General features: G+C 42.3%; 2 protein-coding genes across 4 annotated transcripts in view; both read right to left on the bottom strand.

Moving 5' to 3' along the window:
• CR1 (complement C3b/C4b receptor 1 (Knops blood group)) overlaps window positions 1-18,511 on the bottom strand; it is a 126,751-nt gene extending 108,240 nt beyond the window's left edge. Inside the window, exons 1-6 of the mRNA XM_084853355.1 lie at window positions 18,501-18,511; window positions 16,250-16,324; window positions 8,682-8,873; window positions 8,361-8,460; window positions 7,603-7,688; window positions 848-1,039 (exon numbers count right to left, since the gene is read on the bottom strand). Of these exons, the coding sequence (XP_084709481.1) occupies window positions 848-1,039; window positions 7,603-7,688; window positions 8,361-8,460; window positions 8,682-8,873; window positions 16,250-16,322 (643 nt within the window). The 5' untranslated portion in view covers window positions 16,323-16,324; window positions 18,501-18,511. The remainder of the gene's footprint in view (window positions 1-847; window positions 1,040-7,602; window positions 7,689-8,360; window positions 8,461-8,681; window positions 8,874-16,249; window positions 16,325-18,500) is intronic.
• A 212-nt stretch (window positions 18,512-18,723) lies between these two features.
• The window catches only part of LOC146348536 (membrane cofactor protein-like), a 53,220-nt gene continuing 45,524 nt past the window's right edge, over window positions 18,724-26,419 (bottom strand). For 2 of the 3 annotated variants that reach the window (XM_084853383.1, XM_084853384.1), the window contains 3 exons: window positions 23,563-23,592; window positions 22,232-22,310; window positions 18,724-20,180 (listed from right to left, as the gene is read on the bottom strand). In XM_084853383.1, the coding sequence (XP_084709509.1) occupies window positions 20,114-20,180; window positions 22,232-22,310; window positions 23,563-23,592 (176 nt within the window). In that variant the 3' untranslated portion in view covers window positions 18,724-20,113. Of the gene's footprint in view, window positions 20,181-22,231; window positions 22,311-23,562; window positions 23,593-25,078; window positions 25,124-26,419 lie in introns of all 3 variants that reach the window. The other variant, XM_084853382.1, reaches the window with a different exon arrangement.

The raw sequence follows: 26,419 nt of genomic DNA, 5'->3' as shown, positions 1-26,419 counted from the left end.
TATGATGAAGAGGACATCTTTTTTTGGTGTTAGTTCTAGAAGGTGTTGTAGGTCTTCATAGAACCGATCAACCTCAGCTTCTTTGGCATCAGTGGTTGGGGCATAGACTTGAATTACTGTGATGTTGAATGGTTTGCCTTGGATTTGTACTGAGATCATTCTATCGTTTTTAAGATTGTACCCCAGTACTGCTTTTCCCACCCTTTTGTTGACTATGAGTGCTACTCCATTTATTCTAAGGGATTCTTGCCCACAGTAGTAGATATGATGGTCACCTGAATTAAATTCGCCCATGCCTGTCCATTTTAGTTCACTGATTCCCAAGATGTCGATGTTCAATCTTGCCACCTCATGTTTGACCACCTCTAGCTTGCTTTGATTCATTGATCTGACATTCCAGGTTCCTAAACAATATTGTTCTTTACAGCATTGGATTTTCTTTTCACCACCAGACACATCCACAGCTGAGTGTCCTTTCGGGTTTGGCCCAGCCGCTTCACTCTTTCTGGCGCTACTTGGAAATACCCTCTGCTGTTCCCCAGTAGTATATTGGACACCTTCCGACCTGAGGGGCTCATCTTCCGGTGTCATCTCTTTTAGCCTTGTGATACGTTCCATGGGGTTTCCTTGGCAAGAATACTGGAGTAGGTTGCCATTTCCTTCTCCAGTGGACCACATTTTGTCAGAACTCTCCTCCATGACCTGTCCGTCTTGGGTGGCCCTGCACGGCATAGCTTATGGCTTCACTGAGTTACGCAAGCCCCTTTGCCACAACAAGGCAGTGATCCATGAAGGGGAAGAGGAATACTACTACTACTACTAGTAATACAATATGTGAAAGCCATACCTCCACAATATGCACGGCCACTCCATACTCCCTTTGACCCATCCTTAGTAGTACAGTAAATAGAGGCATTCCCGACAAGAGGGTAGCCTTCATCACAGGTGTATCTTACAGCTGTCCCAAAGGAGAATTCAACCAAATATATGCCAGTGTGCTTGCCATGGGGAGTATCTGGTGGTGGAGAACATGTAATAGCTAGAGAGAGGCAGAAGGTATATATTAAAGATAAATATGTGGGTGATTTGTTCTGCTTTCACAAGAACTACTTTTTACCTAATGGCAGTTACCTGAGACACCGAGAGCTAATCTACACTAGAACCCTTTCCATGTGTCAGGGAGCACTGCCACGGTATTCATGCAAAACACATTTACCACTGTTGGGGCACATGCTACTGAATACAGTGCAATATCTGCTGAGTTGAAAACATGACCTTGTGTCACACACAAATGCAGTTGTGGGAGAAGCAGGAAGAGCTGGAAAGGTGACTGGGGAAATGGCCTTTATGTTTCCTTTTTTTTCTTCTTCTTTTCTTTTTACATCCATTAAGCCTATGCACATCTTTGATGGTGTGAAGGAGTGGAGATTTTTTTTTTTAAGTAATTCACAGCTCCTTCTGCCCCCCCAAATCATGGAGGAGAAGGGGGTGGGGAGAGAAAAGGGGGGCTGTGGTGCTGTGGCCATCCTCCCACCTCCCATGGGATGAAGCCAGCAAGGCCAGCCCCTCTGTCCCGCTCCACTCAAAAGCAATTCCGGAAAGCTAATGCACTCCCCTCTCTGGTGTTGACTTTCCCAGGAGTAAGTGCCATTGAGGACAATATAATTTACTTCTGAACAGACATGTATATGGCACGTTATCAGCTAGTTGTTCCTTGAGGCAAGGAAATAAAAAACACAAAGGAGAGAATTGGGAAGGCTTGAAAAGACATTCCAAACTTTTTTTTTCAAAGGCAGGGTGGGCGGGGAGGGGAAGCAGCACTGTATTCAGTCTCCAGTTCGCTGAGCAAGGCAGAGAGAGAGAGAGAGAGAGAGAGAGATTGAGGCCCGGGGGCGGGGAGAAGGGAAAACAGTTGAAGGCTGATCGGGCTTATCTCCTCCTCAAAGCTGCTGCTGTTTTGCCAAGGCTGCTCATGAGCATCCTTCCTCGCCCAGCACTTGCCAGAGGTTTGTATTATTCACAGATGTGAGAGGCTTGTGTAATTCAGAATCACACTTCCCGCAGGTGCACATTAGCAAATATTTTTTTTAAAAGCCCATTCTTGCTTCTGTTGCCTGAGGACAGTAATGTGGGATACTTCCTCCTTGCAGCGTCACTCCCCCCAGCCTGTCCCCCCTCCTTGCTGAAGCCGCTCCTCCTCGTCCCAGAACAGTACTGCAAGTTTAGTACACACCGAAATATATACAGCATAGAAAACACAACATATTTTAAAAATGGTGATACAACTGGACTGAAGAAATCCAGGATATAATGGCAGAAATAGCGTGAGGAGGTCGGTCTGGGGTGTGCATCGGGTGCCATACCAGTGAGCCAAGCATTAGAATGCTGGCAAAAATCCCTAGTGTAGATCCTGCCTCCCACAGTGAATCCAAAGGACTATGTAAAGAATGAATGCAACGTTATCTACAAAACGCAACCAATAATCACTGGGGGAAAACATATCTGGAGTCCCATCATGTCCACATCACATAGTCAGAACAAGCACTACAATTTACAATGGAAGACGTTTGCTGTTTTTAATACTTTATTTTGTTGTTGTTGTTCAGTCGTTCAGTCGTGTCTGACTTTAGCAGCTGCATATTGGGCAAGTAGGGCTCCTTAAGGACACCAGCAGAGGCTACTTACTCACCTGTGTCATTTGCTCACACTGCTTGATCTGTACTTTTTTGGAGACTATAAATGAAAAGGCAATTAAAAATAATTGGGGTGTGTGATGGATCTGTGATAGAGATTCATTAAGTAATGAGTGGTATGAAGAGACTGATTAGGACCTCACCACCCCCAAAGAATACAGGAACACTCAAAACGATGAGCAGCATGTTTAAGTCAAACACAGAAAGTTGTTTTTTACTTCACATAACTGACATACAGGGCTAATTGCCAAACGGTGTTGTGATGGCAACTAACAGAGATTGCTAGCTGAAGGAAGCCTTGGTTAATCTCACATGTTTAGCATTTTCTATTTGTTTGTAATTTAATACCTCCCATGCACATTAGCAATGCGATTCTATACATATGTACTCAGAAGTAGACTCCACAGAGCTCAATGGGTTTTACTTCTAGGAAAGTGTGCAAATGTGATTTGGCATGCAGATTTGGGACATAATACTTTCAAAAGGGAGCAGGAAGAATATTTATTGTGATCACTCCAAGGTCTAGTTTGTTTGCACAGACAGAATAAAAGATATAAGGCTGTCCAGTTGGAATTTAACACTAAAAGTGTCCAACAATGAGGCACAAAATTAAAATTCTACGCAGATAGACACTTTAGGCAATAGTAGTTATGTAACTGCTGAATATGAAATAAAGGAGAAATACTAATGGATGACGGCACTGTCATTTATAATATTATGTATTAAAGCACTTTAACCCCACGTTTTAGCAAAAAAGAAAAAAGAAAAAAGGAAGCTCCCAGAGCAGCTTACAGATAGCAGTAAGAAAAACAGCCCCTGCCCTCAGTCTTACAATCATAATATCTGTACACACATTTATGGTGTAACCACATTTGGAATACTGTGTACAGTTCTGGTCACCTCATCTCAAAAAGGATATAATAAAGTTTGAAAGCAGGCAGAAAAGGACAACCAATATGACCAGGGAGTGGGCTAAAGTGGTTAGGGATTCTTAATTTAGAATAAAAAGATGACTAAGAGGGGGACATAACATGATAAAATTATGCAATGGGTAGCGTTCTCCCTCTCTCATAATACTTTGCCTCTGTGGGTTAGATCCAGACTTAGTCATGCTTAGAGTATAGCCCCTGAAATCAATGAGGCAAGCTAGTCATGACTGACTTAAGTCTCATTGATTTCAATGGGTATACTCTAAGCATGACTAAGACTGGATCCAACCTTATCTCCAAACTGAGGAGGGGGTGGGAAGAGAACCTGAAAGGAAAATGAGGGTTGGAGGTCTGTTGTGTGGGGAATAATGGAGAAAATTAGGGGAGGGGTGTCATATGGGCTATGACAGGGGATGGGTTCATGTGGTAAATGGGGGGGGGATTTAATAAGGAAAGTATTGACGGGATATGACTGGGGAGGCTGAAAACCTAAAGGGGATGAGGTGAGGGTCTTGACCTGGAAAATGGATTTGACCTGGAAAATGGGGAGAGACTGGCCAGAGGGGAGTAAAGTGGAGTTAATAAGGGAGGAATGGGGGGTGCTATAACTGGGGGTGAAAGGAGACTAGAGATGGGGGTTCCTGAGAACCAGATATTTCTGAGAGGAGCCTTGAGTGCCATTTTTGGGGTGGGAAGGTGGGGTGTGTGTGTGTGTGGGTGTGGGTGTGTGTATGTAGTGAATCTGAGCGTATGGAGATGTCTGGCAGCTTAGATTCAGAATGGTAACAGCCAGAACGGAGGGAGGCAACCTCCTCAGTGAGCCCAGATATGGTGAAACTTTCTTCCCAAGACCTTGACACACAAATGGAACAGGCTGAATGGCTCCCTCATTCCTCCACCATGAGAACGAAGTTGGGGGAACAAGGGCATGACTTGAGGGACGCAAGGGTCAGTCACAGAGCAAAGTGGGAAAAGTTAGGGGCCGAGCTAAGACGCTCCTCCAGGTTGGCCAAACGTGATAGCCAACGTAGGAGGGAGCCGCCCTAAGGGAGGAGCATCCCTGTGAAGCTAGCTTGGCCGTGAAGTTCTTGCCCAGACTGCTGGCAACTTTCCTAACTTCCACTTCGCATCCTCTCCTCTATTGATATTCGTAGATGTGTGGATTAGGTAGTTCATTGCAGTCTAAGAGTTTCCTAGAATGTGCATTTGTAATGAAGCTAGTCATTAACCAATAAAGTAGCATTAGCCTGGAGCTTTGTTTCCTAGAGTATGTTGATTGAGAAGGAAGAGGACAGAAGAACGTGTGTGTGTGTGTGTGTGTGTGTGTGTGTGTGTGAGAGAGAGAGAGAGAGAGAGAGAGAGAGAGAGAGAGAGAGAGAGAGACCAAATGAAATGGACTGGGAGTGATTTGGGTGGCTTATAGCTCTGAGGTGGGTGCTGAAACTTTCTGTTAAAACACAAGGCTATGCTCACACAAGGGGAATTCCTCTCTCTGGAGTCTCCTTTGAGCCAGGGTTATGAGGATAAAGCTTACAAACTACTGGGTGGCTCACCTTGCCTCTGCTTCACTTTCTTGATTTGAATGAGATAAGTGAGATAGAAGTGGAAGTTGGAAAATCGACTTACACACAGGGCAAGACTGGACCACTTACTTCTGAGTAAACATGTGCACGACTTGGTTGCAAATCTGTACAACTGCAATCCAGGCACTTGTTTTTGTTTTTTAAAAATTACTTCAGCAATTGCACTGTAGTGGAATAACATAATTAACCATTTTAAAAATGTATGTGCAGTCACTAATTCAAACGCATAAACACATACCAAAAAACATGGCTAAACTGGTGTCGAGAAGCTGCTTCAAAATGTGAGAAGGAGTGAGGTGACCATGAGGGTTGGGGAAAGACGAGAGGATAACACTATCCACACAGCTATTAGATGCACACATAAAAAAAAGTTCTAGATTCCCCTGAAGTGTCGACAGTCACTGGCAATCCAGCTGTTGGCTTACAGCAGAAGAGCAATAATTGGTAGTGGAGCCCTCTCTTTGAAAGCATGCACCAACTGGTTAGAAAAAGTATATTTATATTTTTCTGTCCCTACTAGGATGTTTGAGGTCTCTCGAACCATGTGTTTGGATTGATAGATTGTGGATAACAAGTCTGCTAATGCCTATTACTATATGGTTCCGGCCCAGCCTATCTTAAGGAGCACCTCCAGCAACACCAGACAGGCCGCTTAACAAGATCAGCCTCGGATGGCCTTCTCTCTGTCCCATCAGCCAGGATAGCTAGACTGGTGAGGACAAGGGAAAGGGCCTTTTCTGTGGTGGCCCCCACTCTGCGGAACTCCCTCCCTAGGGAACTCCGCCATGCCCCCTCTTTAATGAGCTTCCATCATGCATTAAAAACGTGGTTGTTCAGGCAGGTATTTGGGGTGGGTTAGGGTATTTTAGAAAATGTTTTTATTGTAGAATTTTATTGTTTTAAACTGTTTTATTATATGCTTTGTACATCGCCCAGAGTGGCTGGGTGACCAGCTAGATGGGCGATTAATAAATGTAATAAATAAAATAAAATAAATACTAACCATGATAACAAGAAATGCAATCCTACTATCAGGAACACTATACTTCTGGTTACCAGTTAGTGGAGAATAACAACAGCAGATGGCTACCATCATACTTGAGATTTTTTTTAAAAAATGTAAACTTTCTGTCATGTTTCAAAGAAAAGCAGAAAGACATGATGTCAAACTGTTGAAAAGGCTACAAATATTGGAACAAATGAAATTATAATGAGAGTGCTTGAGCACAGTTATGTCTTTATTTTTTCAATCAAAACATGATTTTGAGAGCTTTTGTACATGCAGCTGTTAATCTGCTGTTAATCCACTGTATCTACTTTTGGTTTCATTGCAGTATTGAGATCCGAGCACTACACAAACAGTGTTTCCTTTCCTGCTATATAATCTCTAGGTGGCACTGTGGTATAGCGGAATAGCACAAATACACAATAAGAAACAGCACTTTCTTTCACTTTCACAATTAAATGCCACATTTTCCCTGCTCTAAAATAATTCTCCAGAAGTGCTTGCTAGACACAGAAGCGAAACTGGAAGGTCATGACATTGTCTAAAGAACCAGTAAACAATCATGAGTAGAGAATGAGGAGCGTATGATAAATTCCTTGTTTAGAAAAGCCCTGAATATTTAGTGTGGATTTCATTAACTGGAATACTCATCTGATGGGAGTATTACCCAACACACTGGGAATTATTTTCTGACTATTAGATCATTACACACAGGCACAAAAGGTTAGTATGACATTGCAGAAGTAGTACATCATATCTATCAGTTATGTCTGGCATTCATTACATTCAGATACACTCCCTGGAAATTATGTAAATGTCATGTAATTAAAACAACCTTCATCCTCCTGTCACATCCATGTAAAGTTCTTTCATTAACAATGTTTTAACCATCTCTTTATAATGAAAATTTACCTATACCAATTTAGATTAACTTCCGACAATCTACCAGTAATATCTTGTGTACGAACTTCACTATACTAAATTATCTTTACAAAACTCTAATCTTGTGTATGTCTAATTCACTTCATTGGGGCATGCTCCAGGATGGGAATGACATCTACTTTATTTTGAACAGCAGTAAATAAGTTTATGTGGGCCAGAGTGATTGCCAATGTCCAATGAGGATACATACAGAAAGAAGGGGTGTGCACAAGAGAAATTAGCAGTATACTGGGCCCAGTTTTTAATACTGCGCTTCATGAAGGCACCTTTTCAATTCTATATTTTACCAAGGACAACCTGTGACCTTGATCTGTGTCTGTGATGCTGCTGGACTAGAGTGAGCAAATTTATTTACCCTTTCCTATCTGCACCAGATTAATTTTGCAGTGTTCTTGATGCCAAACATGATTACTGTTTAGATACATGCTATTTAGACACTGCTTACTTACGCTGACAAATGGGAATGACACCTGTCCACACGACTGTTTGGTCCGATATCACACACTGCCTGGAAGATTTCCCAATTAGTCTGTACCTGTATTGAGACAGAAGCAATTGGTTTGTTACCTTCTTTCTCATGAGATGCATAGAATATAAGTGCTTGGAATCTGAATGTATTTTTTTATTTAAAGCATTTTTACCCTACTCTTCAGCTGAAAAGGCTCCCAGAGCAGCTTACATAAGATCACTAAAAACAATACAGCTGTGTTTTTGAGGGACTATTACAGGAAAGCATTTTCCTTGTCAGCCAGTATTCTGCAGATATTTCTGAAGATGTTCAGTCCTTGTGCATGGTTACAGCCCAGATGCACAGTATTCCAATTAGCTGATATCCTTTGAGAGAACAATACGTGGCTTTTCTGGGCTATATAATGTGGCGTTATAAACCATGCACAATGGAGTACAAAATCGCATCTCGACGAATATATTGTTTCGCAGTAAGGTGCAATCTTATTTACACTTACCTGGGAGCAAGTCCCATTGAACTCTGTGATTTTCTTCTGAACAAACATGCATAGCATTAGGATTAGAAAATAATCCCTAGGGTTACTAATTATTTTTTGGCAAGAGTTCTGTGTCTTTAAAACTGCAGCAGAAATCAGTCAGTGACGGTTTCCCTGCTTGGGAGATTAAGTGAAGATAAAAGTTTTATTTCTGTTTCTTATGAAGCTATTTGAGATACTAAGGTGGGAAATGGCAGCCTTACCCTTCATCACAAATGAAATTTACAGTGGAACCAAAGAGAAGATCTTCTAGTGCAATCAACCTGCCATTGTCTGGTTCTCCTGGATATCCACATGATCTTCCTAGCAGAAAACAAGACAAATGTTATTTTCCCTTTTAATGTCAAAGTACCCTAGAGTGCAAAACTTATTCAAAGTTTATGTCTATTTCATTTAAAATAAATAAATACAAAATTCACAAGGGCAGAACTGCACGACAATTCACCTCTTATATTAAAAATGTAGAGATAATACATTCCACTCCATCTCCCTCATAAGTATTTCAAGAATGCCAAGAGTCTCACTTTGACAGAGTTCCTGAACTTCAGACCACTCCAGGTTTTTAAGGCATGTACTGGAGTAGTCCAAACCAGGTGGTTTGATATAGCCTGGACGGCACGTGTATTTCACAATCGAGCCAACAGGAAAAGAATTCTTGGCTTTATATTTGTCAGCTAATTCAGCAAAGTCCAACCTAGCTGGGTGGCCACAGTTACCTAATGATAAAGAAAAAGAGAGGAAATATTAAGTCATTGTGAACCTCTGCCAAGTGTAATTGTGTGGTTCTGACCAGATCTCCACTTCTTCCACTTGTGATATGGATATCCATTATCTAGGCGTGTGAACACCAGGACTGTAGCCATATAGGGCTGATGGGAGCCTGACCCCCTTCAGGGTATTCCATAATCCTCCTTGAATGTTCTTTTTCAATTAAATCATGTCTCTGGCCCTATGACGAATGCAGATATAAGGAAAAGATTGGAGGAAGTATTCTATCCAATCACCCAGGAAGAAATGATACAGTTACATAATCTGAAATATACTAGGCTATCTACCTTCTTGATATGATTACTGCCCCCTTAGGCCCTCTCATCATAGCGCTTATGACTACCGAATAAGTATGTTCATTAGGATACAAATAAACCTCCTAGTCCCACCAATGTTGTCAAGGTACTACCATAATAATGGTAGTTACAATGATGCCATAATAATGGTGGCATCAGAGATAGTTACAATGGGGGATAATTCAAGTTTACATTCCTATATGGAGGCTCCCAGAAGCATGTGGCAACGGTTCCATGTGGGACCACAATGTTTGTAACGTGCTTGGGCTGGCATGGGGGCTTTCCACAGGATCGAACTGATCCATGTACTAAACAGTTCACAAAAGCTGCAAGTCCACTGTGGATGTGCTACTACACAGAAGTGAATTTTGGCAGTATCTATACGTGAACACAGAAATTTTAGTCAGCCCTAAGGCGAAAAGAACTCTTCTTAATTTGTATAACACGTAAAACTGTACTAATTATTTATGTTTATGGACTTGTGCTGTGGCAGTGTCATTTACTGGATGCATGCATCTGCTGGGGTAGCAGCCTATGACTGCAATACTATATACACTTACTTACAAATAAGCCTCATTGAACATAGTGGACTTACTTCTGAGTAAACATGCACAGGAATGTGCTGCAAGTGTTGTGGAACTAATGATAATCAAAATGACCCCTGCTAAGACCACCAATAATGTATTTGCTTATTTGTACATAAACAATCACTATGTGAAACAAACCACGGAGCCTTTTATGTGTATTCCAGCTACACATATGTCACCAGTAAGAAATGAATCCTAACTTACTGGGATCTGGATTTGTGCTGGCATGTGTGTGGGGAGCCAGGAGGGAAGCAGCGGGGTCTGTGGCTGCTGCTGTGGAACTGTAGGATTGGCAGGCGGCTGGTTCAGTCTGGCTTTAATTAGACGGTTGGGGCAGGGATTTGGGATGGACCAGAGAGAGAACTTTCTCCCTCTGGTCCACCCCTTGGACACACATGTGGAGAGACCCAGGCCACAGCAGTGGTAGTTGGAAGGCTGACTTTCCCAGCCATCCACGCCTAGGAATATAATCGCAGCTAGCTATGAACAGGGTTAGCCACAGGTTGACAGGGCTGTGGCCATGATCTGGCAAGAGGTGCAGGTTTTTGCTTTGCATAGCTACATGGGGTGGCATGCATTATCCTGGTTGGCATATTATTATTGCATGTTCCTTCATGGTTAATCTTAAAGTCACAACTTTGGGGCAGGCATTTGAGTCACTGGGCTGAATCCTTTTTAAAGGGGGAGCAGGACTGGGCTCCCATAAGGCGTCTTGGAGCTGTGGCTTCAAGACCCAGCCCAGCTTGGGGCAAGCAAACAGTCCACACCCAGGGGTGCAGGAAGGGCTCAGGTGAATGGCTTATGCCACAGTGGGCCCCAGACTCATGCCTCTCCCCGCACCCACCCACCATTTGGGCTGGGTTGGTAGGTACGAGCCATCAGGCAGGCTGACCAAGGACTGGATCCAAGCTCTATGCTCCACCACATCTATTCAAGCTGTAATCAATGAAGTTGTGTTTTCTACATGCACCAACTCCACATTGCCTGAACAACAGGGTGCTGGGGACACAGTAAGATCATTGTCCAAAGAAGGAACTATTCCATGGTGAAATATGAAGTTACACAATCTAAATAAGTTCCCTACATACACATTAGGTACTTGTTCTTTGTTACTACAGGGTTTTTCTTGTTAGTTTAAAGTTATCAAATGGGACTTTCTAGAATTATTTATTTACAGGAATCTGCTGGGTAATTGGGGTAATTTCCCATTACTTCCTTGAGAAGCTTCACTAGTGGTTTCCCCCTTGCTATTGTTGTATGTTTATGGAGAAGGTATGTGCTGGAGGGTATGGTTCGAAGTGTCTCTCCCTCTAAGGGCTAAGCTACATTTTATCTGTACTAGCCCCATAGGATAAATGATGCCATGTTATGTTAGCTCCAGAAAGATCACATTTTACATAGTAATTCAAGCTCTAAATTTCAACCTCCATCAACAACTTGTAATGTCTGGGAAAAACAGAATATTTGCAGTTACACACAGTTGGTATTTGATAGAATTGTTAAACCATCAGTAGGAATTACACATTCTATACAGCAAGATCAGATCCCACTTTTTAAATATGTCCAGATTAGAAATGTTTGAACCTGTTCAAAGAATCTATAAAAGTTTAGAAAAGCCTATAAAAAGTTGGGGCTGTATAAAGTCATCCAGGGAAAAATTCCTATGCAAACTTTATTCTCTGTTATTTGCAACTTGTTATTTGAATGTGACAAAAAGCTACACAAAGTAGGGTGGTCACTTACACATTGCCCCCCTCCCCCACAACAACAAAGGTGGCCGAGTTTGTCCCTGGGGGAAAAAAATCCAAAATCCACAGTTGGTCAATACCTTTATTAGCACCAACCAAAATGCCACAACATCATGTAAGCTTCTGAATTCCCCAGAACTCTTCATCCGGCAAAAAAAGCAGGGGATAAGGGAAGAAATAAATCCCCCAAATTTGGCCAGGCGTTATGGCCATGAGGTCTGCATGGGCCCTCAAAATGGAGACTGCCCTCAGATACACCATCAAAATGGAGACTGCCATGTTTCTCTGCATTTCTACTGCATGCCAGCTCAGGGACCTGTGTGTTTCACTTATGGCAAGAGGCAGATCAGAGTTACAGCCAGCCTTTATGTTTTCATAAATGGAGATCAGCTATTGCTCCTGCTTCCCAAAATGCATTGCTAGGTATAATCTGATTTCTGCAATACCTAACACTGGCTAATGCTATATCTAGTATAGCAGTCATTAATTTTTTTAAAAATTCTGCCATAACCCTATACAAATAACATTCTTCAGTCAGAATGAAAAACAAAAAGCCTCCTGACTGGAAGCAAAGGAATTAAGTTTATCAAGCAGCCAAGAGCTGCTTGTGCAGGTGCTATATTGCATGGTTTAAACATGCACACACACGCTGCTCACTATTTGTGCAAGCAGTACAAACGTCAGAGAGAGTGGTCATTCATGGACAATCTAAGTGGCTACTTCCATGGAAAAAAGATTCTGCTTCTTGGGCACACCCTACTCATGGATGTAGTTGCTGTAATCTTCTATGAGAACCTCCTCTAACTATGCTAGTAATATATGGAAACCCACTTGCATGAGCAGCTATTATTTGCATGCATAAGCCTCCTCTCAATAACATCTGTGCTGGCTCTATAAAAATGTTCAACTGACCCCCTTCACACAATCACCAAGTGTGCAAGGGGAAGAAAGATGTGCTACTGGTCACATCCTAAAACAATATGACCACTGTCCATGCCCCCTGGGTGGTAGCATTTTTGGTGTTAATGAGAAAGTACTGTATTCTGTATAGGACTCTTAGGGCATAATCCTATCGAGATAGGTGGCTGCCTCCGAACTCAGATGCGACCACCTATCCAAAGCAGGGCAGGAAAAGCATGGAGGGGATCGTTCCCTCCGTGCTTCTCCTGCCCTGCTTTTTTGGCTAGAGAGCTGATTGCAGCTGTCTAGCCGTGGGAACATGGAGTGGGGAGGGAGGCTGCGGTGCGACACATAGGATGTGTCATACAGGCAGCTAAGCTCTCCCTGCCCCGGAATGCCCCCAGACACGCCCCTTTGCAGCCACTCCACGCTCCTCTTGTGAACACGGAGGACGGGGCTGTTCTGCGCTGCCTCTGAGGCAGTGCGGAAGTGGGGAGAGGTTGGTTCTCTGGGGAAAATGGCATATCCTATGGCCATCTAGCCACTATCTAGAAGCTATAGGATTGCTCCCTTACCCACGGTTCCCAATTCCATGGAAGTGCCCTATGTGCCTAGGGATATTTCTCATCACTTGTGTTTGTACAGCACCAGGGGAGTGTGACCAGTGAGAGCATTAGCTTTGGGCTGTGTGGCTAACAGCAACAGTCCCACCCGCTTCCCCATCTCAGGTCTGGTGAATGCATGAGGGGGATAATTTAAACACCCTCATATCACTAAAGTAAATATAGAGTCATATTTATGTTAAGGCTCCCTTATCTTCAGAGGTCATCCAGTCTATCCCCCTTGCTCTTAAATTGGGCTTTTATATATGAAAACTTTTATATATGAAAAACAGATTTAAGCTTCCATCCTCATCTATTTTTCTTATATATTTTAACTTAAGACTGACTACATCAATAGTGGATCCAGAACTTTCTTGTTGCTTTGATGTTGTGCCGCTTTACACACACACACACGCGCGCATGCATACACACGCACACGCACACACATATATATATTCAAAATACAGGCCTTTAAGAACCACTTTTTGTAACTTCATTACATGTATTTATAATTCCCCCATTTAAACTTAAAGGTTTCTTTGTATCATCAGCCAAGGACAGCTGATAATATCTTGTTTATATCTTAGGATCTGTATACATATATATGTAAAGAATATTTTTATGAAAAAAATGTTCTGTTCGTTTGCTTACCTTATGCATTTCTCATTTATTTCTTCAAATACAGTAGGCTTGGATCTACTTATTAAAATGTATATCCTGTCCTAACTTGACATCTTAGGGCATCTAACATTATTTAACAATTATATACGTTAATTAATTTCCCTAAAAGCCTCATAGTTCAAACAACCTGTGCATAGATGCCCTTCCTTGGTCAGCTGGAGCTGGATGTTCAGGTGGCTGAAAGTAAAGCAGTGATGGGCCTAGCACTACCCCCCAATAGGAAAATAGGAAGCTGCCTTATACCGAGTTAGACTATTGATCCATCTAGCCCAGGTTTGTCAACTCTGACTGGCAGCAGTTCTCCGGGCTTTCAGGCAGGATTCTTTCCCTGGGGATTGAACCAAGGACCTTCTACATGCCAACCATGTGGTCTACCACTGAGCTATGGCCCAATAGCTTCAGGGGTAAAGGAGAGGGGCAGCAAACTCAACACCTTTCCTTTTGGCCCCATGGTTGCTGCAGCCCAAGATGGGGAGGAGGGCAAAAAAAGAATGGTCCTTCACTTTACCTTGCACGTTCTGCATCCTCCCAATTCATTTCAGACCCATGTGCATATGTGTGTGAAGAATCTACAAACTGTACTGTTTCCTGCTCAGAAATGGCTCAAGTATGACTTTATGCTTGAAGCAACCGTAGCCCAATGGACTAAAGGTGTTTCCAGATGAGGCTTTTAGCATGCAATTGGACTGCCTCATTCACAGAATGTTACGTGTGTGTGTGTGTGTCTGTGTGTGTAGATGATGATGTCTTCCATTTGTAACCCTCCCATGTTTTCCCACCTCTTCTTCCATCTTTTTTCTTACCAAAAAAAAAACTGCTAAGGAATAGCAGCACAATGCCTTTTGATTGCTAGTACCAACAGCCGTTTGTCTAAAAGCACCCAGAGACAGCGAGCCTATGGTTCCTGGAAAAGCATCCCAGGGAACATAGGATTGTTCCGAGTCCCTCTTCTCAGGCCATAGAGGCTACTATGACCTCAGGAAATTATAATCCACCTCATCTGCCCCTTCACATCCACTGTGGAAAGAACTGTTCTAGATGCTTCCCAAGGTTGCAAATGCAGGGGGGAGGGGCCAGGATATGAGAAATTCTAGGACCTCTCTGGTCTTGGCCCAGTCTCCAGCAGCTGACCCTTGTTCCAATCACAAACTCACCCTCTCCCCCATTTCACAGCAGTTTTTAAAGTGTTACAAAACTAAAGGGGAAAAAGGAACCAAACAAATAGTTGGCCAGATAAACATGCAAGGTGCTTGGAGTGGGCGGTGAATGTGGGGAGAGAAACAGCATGTCTGAAGTGGTCAGGGGGTGTGAGGAGAGCAATATTGGACCTGGAGATGTATGTGGATCCTTACAGGAGGAAAGGCAGGTGGAAACATTGCTTACTCCACAACAGAAAGTGAAAAATATATGAACACAAGTCTCTCATCAGATTCATCCCTTATTATGCTTTTTCATAAGATCCAAACAACACCATGATCCAGTGTAGGCTGCTGTGATCCCAATATAAATCAAACATTAAGGGCGCAATCGTATGGGGATAGTCGGCCGCATCCGAACTTGGAGGCAAACGACTATCCAATGCATGGTGGGCACAGCATGGATGGGATCTTCTTCTTCATGCTCCGGCTGCCCTGCATTTGCAACTAGATGGCTGATTTCAGCTGTCTAGCTGGGGCAGCTTGGAGCAGGGTGTGGGGGAAGCTGGACGGCACATAGGAAGTGTTGTGCTGGTGCTTCCACTGTCCCCCCTCCTCCCGGAGTGCTGGCTCTGAGGTCAATTCCCAGAGAATGAAAAATCCTATGGCTGTCTGATTGCGCCCTAAGTGCATTTGCTGCTTTTGGATAATGGCTTTCTTGTGGTGGATCTACCATTACTTTCACACCCCTTGAGACCCCTGAAAATGTAGCACTGGATTCAAAGACGGACAAGTGGATTTTAAACAAAATGTTTGGGATGGGACTCTTAATTTACTTTTCTTTATTAGGGATATGGATACATTTCTGAAAGGCAGAATTCTACCATTTAGGGGTAGAGTTTCAAAGGTTTGCTTTGCAACTAGAAGGCACTAGAAAAGCTGTTGTTAGAAGATCAACATCCATTTGTAGAATGGATGTGATAATCAGAAGTCCTGCTTGTTTATATTTGGGTGTATCCTAATCACTATAAAACAGGGGGTGAGGGATTTATTTTTTAGAGCAAAATGATTGCATAGATGAGGACAGGTTAACCCTCTCCCCTGTGCCTGCTACTTTCTTCTCCAAAGCCTCTCCCCATGCACTTTCCTCCTGGCTAAGAGAGGTGGGAGTATCAGAACTCTGCTGAGATCACCACCAGAACTAGAGCAGCGTGTACCACCAGGTTAGGAAGCACCAACTTTACCCAATTTCCATGGAGAGGAAAAAAAATAGAACAAAAAAGAAAGAAGACAGACCAAAAAAAGCATGAAAAAGGAGGAAGCATAGAAGCTAGAAGTGCAGAAGAAAACATATTCAAAGTTTCAACTTCTTACCTTGCTCCTCCAAAGCAACAGCCAGGAGTGCAGCTGAGCCCCACAATAGGCTGAGTGTGCAGACAGGAGTCATACCTCTTGTTCAGGACACAACAATGAATGCAAGGTTGATTGCAGAACCCGGCAGATATGTAAATGCAGAAGAGGAAGAAATGGTATGCAGCAAGTAAAACTGGGGCTTTCGGAGAGAAAGCCCAAAGGGAACTGGGCTGAGAACTACAGAAAATGCTATCTAGCAGTTCTTGGCACTTAAAGCATTGTCAGCTCTGAGCACAGCTTACCCTACAAGGTATTTTCAGTTCCAGAGCACAGCCCTTGAATATAACAAATAAGAAAGGCTTACTCATGCAAACTTCTCATTTCAGAAATTAAACATGGGCGCTGAGCATCCCGCATCCAAACATAACCTGGTTTCCAGTTACTACAGTAGCCTCTTGTGGCTGTGAGAGTTGTCCTCAGTTCTGCCTCCATCATTTCTTCCAAGGAGATACAAATTGCTAGATTACATCAAGGCTGGGCTGCTACCTTTGGAATGGTTTTATTTGTTTGTTTATTGCATTTATACCCTGCCTTTTTTCCTCTTGCAAGGAACCCAAGGCGGCTTACATTATCCTCCTCCTTTCCATTTTATCCTCACAACCCTGTGAGGTGGGTTAGGCTGAGAGTCTGTGACTGGCCCAAAGTCACCCAGTGAGCTTCCATGGCCAAGTGGGGACTAGAACCCAGATTTCCCAGCTCCTAGTCCAACACTCTTACCACTACACCACACTGGCTCTCAAGGAGTTTCAGCAGTCACTGGCTTTTAAAACGGAAATGCTATAATTTGAAGACTGGAATCTGTTATGGCACGCATGATATTTTATAAATCAATAAGATTTGGCACCTTAAAGTACATGTTTCCAACCTGCCACGAAGTCTCTTGTGGAAACCCTCTTGTTTTGCACTGTACATGCTAACATGGGATTCAGTTTATTACCTTGGCAAGTGAGGTATTGAGCTTGTGCAAAACAGGAAAGTACGGTAACAGAAAGAAGCTACTTTTAACAAAGGAGAACTATTATTTACAATTAAACAGTGAGAGTAGAATGTGATAATGGTTTCAGACAGGCACTCTCCTTTCCTGCCCCACATAATCTGCTCTGCCCACTTTCCAGATTAGGGAGTTTCAACCAATTGTGGATTCCCAGAATATGTGCATACACTAAGATATACACATATGTATGAATCTTGTGCAACCATCCATACGTGTTTCATACTATTTCCTAAATTGAACTACTCTCCATGTATGAGATGCATAACACAGAAAGGAGACTAGAGTACCAATCTTTGCTCACAAAAAGCAGAATACACATTCAACTGTATCTGTGTCTGATCCATTTGGAAAAGGCACTGTGCAAAAGGAAGGCAGGATGGTTCAGTACTTACAGCAGATAATAGAACCATAATTCCAGCTTCCATTCTAGTGGTGGTGCTGACTAGCAGTCCATAAGGACACCGACATTTGTTTATAGTAGGGTTGGCAACACTCGGCTCCTGCCGCCTCCACCCTCCAATTAAAAAACCCTAACTTTATAGAGTGTGAGAGAAAACTCCTTATGACAAATGTCAAACAGACAGTAGTCAGGGAAATGTGGTGGCAGTGGGTAGCAGTGGCGGTGAGTGGGGCTAGCTCACATGGCCCCACAAGCCCGTGTGCAGTCATTCAACACGTGGAGGAGATCATATGTACCCATTATGAATGGGGGTTGGGGTGGGCTGAGACAAGAGTCCTATTCATGTATTTGGCTGAACACACATGAGCCTAAAGTGAGGAGAGGTGTCTTTCCCCCAGCAATGAACTACTGCATTTACAATTACAATCAAAAGCTAGCCCTCGTTTTGAGAAGGAAATGTCATCTTTGGGAGTTTTTATTGTTTATTAAAGTAATTCACTATAACCAAAATGTCTTTTTTAAAATAGGATTCTTCCCTTGCCTCATCCATTTGAAATTTTAAAACTGCACAGCTTTTATTAAACAAAGGTCATTGAACAGTATACAGGCCATTTTGACATACTAAGAATACATACGTATGCCCAAGGCACTGTCTCGCAGGGCTTTTAAGAAAAACAGACTGCCTGAAATGCTTGGTTGGGTGTTACACTGTCTGCCCACAGATGTCTGTTTTTACTGTATTGTGCATTAATGCATATCCAGAAACAGATCTTGCAGGCAGCATTCAGATCAAGTACATTACATATCCAGCTCCTTACCTCTTTGAGGAGTAAAGGTATCCATGATGCTTGGAGTCTGTCAGGCCCCTGTTGGAAGACTCCTCCTCCTCCTCCTCCTCGGTAGAGCTCCGAGAGATGGATGATGCCATCTAGATCAGGAGACCTGGGGGAGCCTGGGCCCTCAGGGGAGAGGACCACAGGTCCATCGCCACGGGAAGAGGGGAGTTCTGCTTCAGAAACAGAGCCTGAGCAACCCCCCAGTCCCAGAGAGCATTGTCGCCTCAAGAGGCAAATCAGCAGGGCTGCTGTAAGAAGAAGTGCCTGACTGCAAGGAAGGACTCCTCAGAAGGACTCTGACCAGAGAGCTCTGATGTACTGAAGCTGAGCCCTAGATGGGGCCCAGCAGGCTCTGGTGTTAAAAGCCTTCATAGAATCATAGAATAGTAGGGTTGGAAGTGGCATACAAGGCCATCGAGTCCAACCCCAGTGTCTGCCTAGCCAGTGCTGAAAAAAAATGCTGTTCTTGCAGCTCCTGTGTATTCTATCTTGCCTCCCAGACCTTGTTCTGTGATTGAGGCTCCATGCTACTGACCTTTGGACTGCTTCTTGAATCTGCTTATGGACTGTGTGCCATATCTGACTGCCTAATCATATTTTGATCTCTGCTTTGACCTTTGCCTGTTTCATTACCTTCCTCCTTCGCTAGCCCCATCACTGAGAGTTTGCTGCAGCCAATGCAGGACAGTCTTTTATTTAAATGAATTTAATATTTGAAAACCTTATTGTTTACAGACTTCATATTTAATTGATTTAACAAATACTACTATGTACAGTCTAACATGAAGTTTACAAAAAAAGAACATTATATAAACACACAAAATTCCTTCTTGAACTTAACAAACTTGGGCTCAATACAGCTGAACAGCACTTTTTGGTCACATTGATTTCAGTGGGAGAGCTGGCTTTGTTCCCACTGAAATTAGTGTGTCCTAAAAGTTCCTGTTGACTTCTTTTGTTGTTAAGTATACAAAGCTTTTGTTTCCTACTAAAACAGACAGTTCACAATTTATATTAGGCTCATGTTATTGTTACTGGCACACTTTTAAACCACAAGACAGAAGCAAGGTAACATCAGTTATGACTCTGCATGAGAAATCCTAAGAAATTCAGAAGTGTAATGGATTTTGACAGTCACACTTGCATCTCTTCAAAAGATGCATATGGAACAAAGCCTTGAGGAAAAATGCTGTAGGGAACTTTCAATACCTCCTAGCCAGAGCCAATTAGACTTCTAACATAGAATCTTTATATGCTTTTTAGACAGGGTAATATATCACCTCCAGGTAGAGATATGACCATTTCCCACGATTCTGCATTTCATTCTGGCACCTAAGTGCAGAAGAATTCTTTGAAAAAGCAACATGTTCAAGTGATCAGGGTTTTCTTGAGGCCAAAGACTGCTTTATGTTCCAAATGTCAGAATCTGTATGGCCAATTTCTATAACTATGAAAACAGCTAAAGTTTTCCATTCAGATCTTCACTCAATTCTCATCCCCAGCTTTTGAAAGGAGAACTGTTAGGAATTAATAATCAGCTGGAACATTACAGGACTTTACTGCAGACGTTCAGTATAATCAGGGTCTTCACAACTTCATTTTACTTCCGATGGCAGATTTTTATGTGAGAGTGCACGAGAGCCAGGTTGAGGGTCAGTTGCCCTGTGGAAAAAACCCACAAATTTTACATTCACTGAAAGGAATGTCAGCGATTACTTCCTTTTGTCAATTTTGCCTGTCAGGAAGAAAAGCGATACACATACATACTATTCCCCAACACATTACTGACATTTTGAAAGAAGTGTTAGCTTTGTTCACATTGAAGAAGTGGCCAATGCTGTTGCTTTGCGGACAGGAAAATCCAACGAATTCCACAAGCACTCCTGTGTCTGCATCTCCAGTTCCCAGCATTAGGGTGATACAGGTCTATGACACTGAATGGATGTCATGTCACCTATTAAAATGTGATTTTAGGAAATACTTTCAGTGATTAGACATGGCACCGATTCCCAGCTGGTGCAGTGGAATTAAGCATCTGGCAGTGCATGCAATTGCCTTATATGTCAACTGTGGAACTGGAGCTGGTTCCAGGCAGAAGTAATAACTCCATCACATATTTAAAATAAAATCCTTAAACAAAACTTTATTTTCTAAACTTCTATCTTACATTCAGAGTCTCGAACACAGTTAGTGACGTTTGTATCCAATGGTGGCTTTGTACTAGCAGAAACAACTTCTAATTGCACAAGACAGGGCACCTGTTTTTTGCTGATCCCTCCTATGGACTGTAGCCCATCCACCCCAAATGCCACAAAAGCTGTTCCTGGGGCTGGGAGGTCCTCTGGAACATTATGAGATATAGTGCACAGGGCTGCACATGGCCTTTCGATGTTACTCCAACCAACTCAGCACATAAGCGGAAACAGCATTTTGATACAGACTGCCCATGCTCAGAAGTTCATGATCAATTGTGAACTTAATAGAGAATTCATAAGATGCCGCTCTAGGCTCATTAAAAGGGTAAGCATTACAAATGGGCAGTTTGACCAGCAAGCTGACAAATTACAAAATTTGGCAGCATCACTAGATACAACTCATTGTTTAGCCAGCATTCTAATGGGCTACTATTATTTAAGTTCTTCAGAACATACCTCACTATTAAAAGGCATAATCCAGTGGATAGAGGATTGGGATATGAGATGCTGAGCTATGGCTTCAGGGAAGTCAGTACTTCTCACCCTAATATCTGTAACCCATCACAGCTTTCCACAGATATGAACATTAAGGTGTAATCTCTTAGGATTCCCAACAAATTGAGTGTATTTATCTGTCCCTTATCCAAGATCATGGGATTACATTTCATCATGCTTTGGTAAAGTCTTGAAAAAGTATGGTAATCATATGTAATTATCATGTTAAAGAAATTATTGCACTGAGCAGCTGCAACTAGTAAATCACTGCCTGATTAATTTAGGGACATACTAGAGTACTTACAAAGTTCTGTGAATCTATATGTATCATATACAAATAGCAAATTATGCATATCATGCTATGGTGAAAATAGACAATCCTATACATTGAGACAGAAAGCAAGAAAGAAAGCAGTTATGCAAGACAAAAATTCAGAACAATTCTATTTTCATCCATCTAGAAAGTTATAGCTGCAAACTGTTGGCTTAGATAGCAACATTGTAGACAGCTCCCGGAGAAGATTAGTGACTTCAGACAGGAGGACTTTTCAATAAATCCATTTTACTACTGTGTCCCAAAGTCAGAGTCACAAAGTACAATTACCTGTCAATGCCTCTGACATTTCAGATTGAGGCACAATGTTTTGTAGCTTTTTAAAAAAAATATGGACTTTAGAAATTTCAGTGCCAGAATATTCACTAGACAGTGCCAAGCCTGTGTTAGAATGGACAGATAATGTAAATGGAAACAGATCATTTGTCACTCCAGAACACCAACTTGAGAAAATACAGCTTAGCCATTCTAGGAAAACTACAACCTTTTAGTCGATGTTGTTTCTTCTATGTTGCAGATTAGTGCAGTTGTTCCAAACACAATAGTAAACTCTTCCTGGACACAAAGCACATTTACATGGAAAGTGTAGGTTGTACAGAAGACACAGGGAAGCCCAGAAGCATAGTCTTGCTCACAGAACCACGAAGAGGCTATAAGGAACAGATATAGCAGGCCTTGGGCTGACTCACCCCCTTTTAAGGCGATCTTTGTATTTCATAGCTATAAAAATTGCAGCAGCAATCACAAATATAACAGCAACCACAGCTCCTTGAAGGGAAAATGTGAAAGAAATCCAGTGACATTCTGTAGTAAGGTTGAATGAGGTATTTTGTTGTTTAAGAACAGAGTAGTGTATCAATACAGACTCCCAACAATCATTTCAAGACCAAGACAAAACCCCAAGAAGGACTAAATCCTACTGCAGACTGAATATAATAAATAATAGGAGGAACAAAGAGGGAAGAAGTACCGTGGACTAATGACAAAGAAGGGGGAGGCAGACTTGATGGTGGGGTAGCTAGTCCACTCACCCAGGAGCCAATATGCTAGGAACCAAATGGAGATAATCAACTCTGGCATTGAGGACCATGTCTTCAATGTTTGACCACTTTCACTGGTTTCCAATTTTCTTATTATGAATCCATTATCAGATCCATGTTATCTTCATAGTGGAAGCTGGAATCGTCTCATGTACAAGCCACATAGAAACATGCAGCCCATGAAGGCAACTTCTTATCTGTTCTATGTCGATTAAGCTCTATAAGGCTTTAACTACCTTATTGTTCAAAGCAATAATATTAATAGAGACTAGCTGTTATCCAGAAATGTTGAAGGTACATTAAAGCTACACAACTCAGGTGGATTAATTCACGTACAATGTAGTACTGGGCATAGTAAGTCTGCAAACAGACAGAAATATCTTAAGCAGGGATTCTGCCACAGATCTGCACTTATCCCTTTTTGGGCAGAAGTACAATCTTCCTCAAAGAATAGAATCTAGTTATTTCTGTTCCCAGACTAACTGCAGCTTAACTGCCATAGTGACAATCACAAAACCACTCCTCGCCACTAGCAATTTTTCAGGTTTAAGCACCCCCTCCTCTGGGATTGTCTTTTTAAGGAAGAAACATGCCCAGGTGACAGAATGTTTTTAAAAGGCTAAAAATCCTGTTGAGAGCAAGGGGGAAATCTGTACTGGATTTGGGACCCAACTATGTATGGCATTACAAATGCAAAAGTAGGTGTACATGTACATGTAAAGAAGCAGAGCTTGCCTCATAGTAAAAAAATAAATAAAATACACCCAGTCCTGGAGGTAGGTATATCTATTTGTACCCTACAAGAACCCTTGCCAAGGACAGTCAAAATGTCCACCATGTTGGAGTCTTCAGCAGTTAAGCCACAAAGTAGGGAGAGAAGAAGGGCACAGAGCACTAAGTGTTCCATGTTCATTTCCATTAGGCATTAAAATACAATAGCTGCAGCTGTAGGCTGAAGTAACAATTCTACAGTAACTTACCAATGGCAGTTCCCAAGGACTTGCTAGATCCTAAAATGGAAGAGAGGAAAAGAGAAAAGAGGAGTGAGTTAACATTTGAAGCTACAATGAGTGCCTTAGATATAGATTCTTTCTCTAGCTGGAACCAAGGAATGTGTTTGTATTTTAAAAAAAAAACTCATAATGGAGATGTACTTTCAAATTCAAGATCTGGTTTATTTAAAGGATGATGATCAATCTTGGTCTGAATAACAAACAATTTTCTTCTAGCACAGATTTTCTGACATTTTACAACATTTCAGAAATCCTCTTTTTGATAATGGGAAGAAGCCAACCGACACAGCATACAGGAATTGTTTGTACAGGATCAGAATGCACAACTTGAGAAAGGGATGCTCAGCTGTCTTGCTTCTTCAAGGGCTAGGAAGGCAGTCAACAACGGGCATTGCTGAACTGAAAAAATCAGCAACAGGTCAATCCTATACATGTCTAATCAGAAACAGTCAGATTTAAGTAAAAGTGGCTTGTCCCCTGCTAAGTGGGCATAGGAGTGCAGCATAAATCATATTTCTAAAAAAAATAAAATAGAAGCCACTCTTAATTCTAGCATTGTGCTAGGAATTCCTTGGATTATAGAAAGCCAACCATGGCGATATATCTAGCTGAGTATTATATATTATTATAAAACCAAACTTAATGGTATGTAGGAATTTCAAGACAAATATTGGGTTTCAGAAAACAAGCTGCCTCCACCAACTTAAGCTACTCCCACTGTACACTCCAAAGAGCAAGAGAGAAACCTCATGGAGTTGTTGTTCACCATATTTTGTCCCCAGGTGATAAGCAACTACTGTGATCATTCCTCTCCGCATCCTGCCCTTGTTAGAAGCTGATTAGAAGGGGCTGAAAAAGGAAGGTTATGTAGCTGAAAGGGGCTGGAAAAGGAGGATATATAGGAAATAGCCTACATATCCTTGGTCCCCATGTCTTACAATGCATCCTCTACCTGGTGACTCCCACAGTTTCATCTACAACCTCTCTCAATGTTATTAATGTTATATTGATTGTTCTCCTGCAACAATATTTCACCTTTGATGTCTGAGAGGCAGCCTATCTATCAGCAGGGAACCTGCAGTCCATTTTTGATACCCATTGTAGCATCCCAATCAAAGGAACTTGGATACCAGGTCTGAGAAAAGTATTGCTCAAAATTTGCAAACCTGCTGCCAAAGTCAACCTTGCTAGGCTAGATGGAACAATAATCTAGCTTGGTATGAGGCAATTTTATCTGTTTGTATATCTGTTCATAGCACAACTATTCACCCTGATCATTACCACAACTTGAGCTTCATAAAAGGCAAGCCCTGGGAATCCTCCCTGTCTCTCCATACCTACTCAGGGTCTCAGATGGTACGCTCCCATTCTCAACTCAAAATTACTTCACTTAAAAACAACAACATGCCCTTGCCTATTAGAAGCGCAATACTTAACCTAAACATAAGATTGTCTGTTTGCCGCCAGCACCTTTTAGCTTTACCTGGTTCATCTTTAAGATCTGTTTCATCTGGGCTCTGTGTAGATCCTGTATGAAAGAGGGAGTTTATAAAACACCGCTTTGGTTGGTTTTTTTTAATGAAAAGCGGTATTGAGAAGTTATAAAGTAAATTGGAAGACTCGTCTGCATAAAGGGAAGCCTCCATCCACACAAAAACATTCCATATGTTTCACAAATTCAAAGACAAAGCCAGACAGAAGTAGAAGACCCTCTAATGCAGGGAGGAGGAATGGTTAGCTCTCCAGAAGTTGGTGGACTGAAAATCTCATCATCCCTCACCACTGGTTATGCTGGCTAGGGCTGATGAGAGTTGCAATCCAACAACATCTGGAGGGCCACACGTTCCCCACCCCAGCTCTACAGCCTACAATAACCAAAAAACAAGAAGGTAAAAAAAGAAAAGTGACCAATTAAAGTAGAAGAAAAATCCAAACCCGAGTAGTTTGTTTGTTTGTTTTGCTGTTCGAGCTGTTTAAAGGAAAATTCTTGGACTATGAAGCCATCTACAGACAGCAGTGAGCTTGGTTTCATCGGACCAAGCAGCAAACAGCTATTTGTGATTCCAAGCAAGCACTAGGAGAGGCGTGCCCTTCCTTTTGGGGCCCATGGGCACATTTTGAAGTTTGAGAAACTCTTGTGGGCACCACCATAAAATGGTTGCCATGAGGGCCTAACTTGGGTCCCCAACAGCGCCCACAAAGCTCTCCACTCCCTGTCCCTTTCCCATTTTTTTTTAAATGTTGAAAAATGTTAGGGCACCAGGTTCTCTTTCCTGTTCCTGAGCCCGCTGCTGATCCAGAAGAGAAGTTCTGCCCCTAGTAAAAAGGAACCAAATGCACAGTTACAAGATGGGGGATTCGTGGCTCAACCACACTACAAGCGAGAAGGATCTTGGAATTGTTGTCGATCACAAGCTGAAGATGAGCCAACAGTGTGATGTGGCTGCAAAAAAGGCCAATGCTATTTTGGGCTGCATTAACAGAAGCATCGCTTCCAAATCCCGGGAAGTACTAGTTCCCCTCTACTCAGCACTGGTTAGGCCTCATCTGGAGTACTGTGTCCAGTTCTGGGCACCACACTTTAAGAAGGATGCAGACAAGCTGGAGAGGGTTCAGAGGAGGGCCACAAAGATGATCAGAGGACTGGAAACAAAGCCCTGTGAAGAGAGACTGAAAGAACTGGGCATGTTTAGCCTTGAGAAGAGAAGACTGAGGGGAGAGATGATAGCGCTCTTCAAGTACTTGAAAGGTTGTCACAGAGAGGAAGGCCAGGATCTCTTCTTGATCATCCCAGAGTGCAGGACACGGAATAATGTGCTCAAGC

Source organism: Heloderma suspectum, chromosome 4 (genome assembly GCF_057233095.1).
Source record: "Heloderma suspectum isolate Gila_16-S chromosome 4, 16-S_ref, whole genome shotgun sequence".
NCBI classification, from domain to species: domain Eukaryota; kingdom Metazoa; phylum Chordata; class Lepidosauria; order Squamata; family Helodermatidae; genus Heloderma; species Heloderma suspectum.
Note: the sequence above shows the minus strand (reverse complement) of the source record. Positions and strands in the feature narration are given on the sequence as shown.